The sequence below is a fragment of the Bicyclus anynana genome, chromosome 17 (assembly GCF_947172395.1).
Source record: "Bicyclus anynana chromosome 17, ilBicAnyn1.1, whole genome shotgun sequence".
Lineage (NCBI taxonomy): Eukaryota > Metazoa > Arthropoda > Insecta > Lepidoptera > Nymphalidae > Bicyclus > Bicyclus anynana.
In genome coordinates this window covers 2,240,782-2,244,883 of record NC_069099.1, presented here as the reverse complement: position 1 = coordinate 2,244,883, position 4,102 = coordinate 2,240,782, and the positions used below count along the sequence as shown (strand labels likewise).

The window sequence follows — 4,102 nt, the reverse complement described above, 5'->3', positions numbered from 1 at the left end:
TGCATAGACAAAATAAATTAGATGACAATCAAGCGGAACCGGAAATGTATTTACGATGCGTTCATTATCAATTTGAAGAGTTTTAGTCAAAGTATTCGTCTGAGGTTCTAGTAGGAGCTTTCTAGATTTGTTTTCTAAAGCTATGCCTTTGATCAAGCTTTGATCGTTTGATACTTGATATTTTTAGTGTCAAACTTTTTAACCGACTTCAAATAAAGGAGGAGGTTCTTAATTCGAGTCCATGTTTTATTTTTAGTTTAGGTTACTCAATTATTCTTTATGTATTATTATCATCATTATCATCATCATCATCATCATCACCATCATCAAAAAAAAATTCAAAACGCATTTATTTCAATAATGCTTAGAGTTTACAAGCACTTTTGAAAAGTCAGGATCCATACAATTATTAGGTACTTGTACCGAACCGTAAATCTATGTCAGGATCACAGAACACCACTAATACTGTCAGGATTGTGTCATAATTTAATTTAATCTAATGGTGGTAATAATAGTCGAAAACTTAAAATTAAAGTTACGAGGGTTCCAAATGCGCTTTGATCTGAGAAGAGCCTACAACAAACTCAACCAAGGTTCATCCATCATCACTGGACGTCCATTGCTGGACAAAGGCCTTTGTATGGATATCCTAGCATAACTAGCATCCAGCAGTATATTTTTAAATGAGTGACATACGTACACTTACTTACTTACGTGGTCGACTTAATTTACTCTTGGTGGACCACTATTACTCTTTATATTGCTGTTATAATTTCCCTTTTCATTTTATTAAATAAAAGTTATAAAAGCGTCGTTATATATATTTATATCCTATTTTCGTGAATTTTATCACATATTATCCATATAAAACTATTTAGCAGGACTAATATTAAGTTTTAAGAGTCAAGTTCAATCTTAGATAGACAGAAAGATAAACAAAGCAAAAATGGGTTTCTTGTGGACTATGGTACCCTAAAAATGAGGGGTATGAGGTAGGGTTAGGTAGTAAGACATTTCATTTAAAAAATATATATATTTGGTAGTTAAAATTAGACATCTTAATACACCTGCTTCTTAATATTTTCAATAAGACTTGTTATTCTTCATATACATCCTCTTTCTCCACATCATGATTCATTATCCCAATAGTAATTTAAATATTATTGTTAATATATTTAAAATGATGAGTGGAACTGAAAATATGAAACAAATCAATTTAAGTAATAAATAAAATAAATAACAATCTTAAAACAATCAAGTTAAAAGTAAAATTATAGTTTATTAGCAGACAGTCCTCAGTTTCACACACATATTTCCAGTTGGTGTGAAAATACAGGGTAAAAAATATAGCTCTTATTCATCAGGGATGATGATTCTTATCACAGTCCCAGGTGTTGCAAGGACAAAGCAGACTTGAAGTGCAGTGCTTACTATACTCACTTTTAGGTGGTAAGAAAATTAGAGCTAGAAGGGCATTCCATACCTATAATTTATATACTGCAAACTAATCATGTCTGATATCAACAAAAAGAATGCTGATTTCTGTGATAAATAGCACCTTGTAAAAGAGTGAACTTAACATTGTATACACTAGAGGCGAGTCATACTTGCTAAAACACATACTGAGTAGTATATCGAGATGAAGTTAAAATCAGTCTTATGCCTGAACAACAAAATCAATTTTCTTTCGGCATTGCAACGTCTACCATATTACTCACACATTACTAATTGAATGCATCTGACAATGGTTGGACCGCTATAGTATTTTCGAGTATTGGACTCGCATTCTGCGGACGTCTCACACTCTTCGTTACTCTGTACTTTTAAATATGCCTAATATGTGTTTATGTTCCTGCTCCATACTCATACGCTATATGTCTTCTATCAAACCTATTATAGTGTTGAAACTTGTTCCTGTATATATGCCTCACCTCTAGTATACACAAGAAAAATGAGACAGTTGCAGCTTAGTATTACTGATTGCAACCATTTAAGCTAATCACAAAATGTTAAGCACTATTATTCATTAAAGGCAATAAAATATCTGAAATTTTATTTAATTCAATGTTTTACTTACTTCTTGTAACTGTTCGTATTGACCTTACTAGATTTAAAATTTGAAATTTAATCGACGACTGGTCCTCGAATCCTTGATTTTGAGTATTCGCACCCCATCCCACTGTGTAGGTATAACGAACAGAAAACAAACAAAGTTACAATCAAATTTATATAATACAATTTAGCCAATAGATGTGGTCTACATAATGTGTTGTGATTTTTAAGAAATTTATTTTAGTTAAATTTCGTATTCCCATAAAAATACGATTGATTTAGGTTAGGAATTTCTTACTTTTTTGCATAAATCTTTCTTCATGTAGAACGCATACCGCGTTTAAACAAAGTAAAGAAGCCTCAAATAAATTCCATAAGGTCAGCATTTTTAACTTTTTAAGATACAAGAAAATGAAGACAATTTGTAAAAGTTAAATAATAAGAGACAGCTGTTTGTTATTATTTCCAATTTCCAACAAGTTGACGTTTGATCTATTAGTCTGTGGTTTGTACTGTTTATCTTTTTAGCCGTTTGTGGTACTGTTTGTGACAAATGTCACTTAGTGTTACCAACTCCCAAAAATATTCGTGTTAAATACCCCTAACATCGCCCGTTAATGTCCCCTAAAAAATACAAATTCATAATGATTTAGAAATAATATGCTATGCATGCTGTGACATGTTTCAAAAGACTTTATTTAATACATAAACTATGTCTTTATCTGAAGATTCAGATTTTTGAAATCATACATGTTGACATTTAATTTTAACAATTGTTCTTTATTGGATTGCCGCCAGTCGCCACAGAGTGGTTGTAGAATTACGTATGGTATGTCGTTATAAGTCGCTAGATCAAGAAAGAAATATTAATATTATCAATTTAAAATAAAAAAAGAATCCTGAAAATACCTATATAAAATACCATTTCACTTATTTACCCACTAAATCTGGAAGGAAAACCCTAAGCGGAACCCTGACGTCAATTGAGCTATCGTCTTTCACTAACTTGTCGTCTGTGCTAGCGTCCATCATTCACATTGACGACCATAGATGATACATTATATATGTTGACGATATCCAGGGTTCCCAACTTAGGGGTTTTCCGCCCAGATTTAGGGGGCAAATAAGTGAAATGGTATTTTTTTGGGGGTCTGAAATTTTTAGGGGTATTTTCAGGGATTTTTAGACTCTTTAATATTTTTAAATTGATGATAATTTTAATATTTCTTTCTTGACCTAGCGACTTATAACGACATATAATACGTTATTCTACAACCACTCTGAGGCAACTGGCGGCAATTTTTATCGAATAAAAAAAATTGTTAAATTTATTCATTGTCAACATCAAAAAATCTGAATCTTCAGATAAAGATGTAATATTTTGTCTGTATTAACAACTTCACTGTCCCCATACAAAAAAAAAATTCGACTGCCCACGTCCAGCATTTTTCTTGTTCCGTTAGATTAAAGAATATTCACATTGCCTTAAAAAAACAATAATTCATACAAATAATAATTGTTTTCAATTTATTTTACTATTTTGATTTTTTTGACTCATTATGACTCATGGACGTGGAATAAAATATTTTCTCTCCCACGTCCAGTGAGTCACGGGTGCACACATTACTAGTACAAAAAAAATAGCCGTTGATATTCTATTTCATATTGCCGTTATAATTTCTAGGTGCATTCACAATGAGTTGGCGTCAGAACATCAGAAATTGTCTGTTTTGCAAGTCCAAGAACAATTAGTTCGATATTTCCTCGGGCCAGCAGCGACAACTACAGAATCTAATGTGCCCCAAAGACCTTCGCTCTCTCTGACTTCCGGATCTTCAAGTTCCTCTCTTTCTTCTAATCACAGTCTTCAAGAAATGCCGCGTAATATTGTAAAAAATATATTAGTTCGGAAGAGATGCTCCGGTTGCTATGCCAAACTATAAAGTCAAGAGCAATTAGCTCGTAAAGCCAAACAAGTGCACACAGAGTGCAAAGCATGCAAAAAACCATTTTGTTTAGATTGCTACAATGAAAAACACGTTTGATTATT

At 32.2% G+C, this 4,102-nt stretch overlaps 1 protein-coding gene across 1 annotated transcript; it reads right to left on the bottom strand.

The window, feature by feature from the left end:
* Positions 1-1,013: 1,013 nt before the first annotated feature.
* LOC112051273 (immediate early response 3-interacting protein 1) lies at positions 1,014-2,556 on the bottom strand. Its single transcript, XM_024089843.2, has 3 exons — positions 2,351-2,556; positions 2,078-2,179; positions 1,014-1,193 (listed from the first exon to the last, which is right to left on the bottom strand). The coding sequence occupies exons 1-3, from the start codon at positions 2,436-2,438 to the stop codon at positions 1,138-1,140; spliced, it is 246 nt and encodes an 81-aa protein (XP_023945611.1). The 5' UTR covers positions 2,439-2,556; the 3' UTR covers positions 1,014-1,137.
* Positions 2,557-4,102: the final 1,546 nt, after the last annotated feature.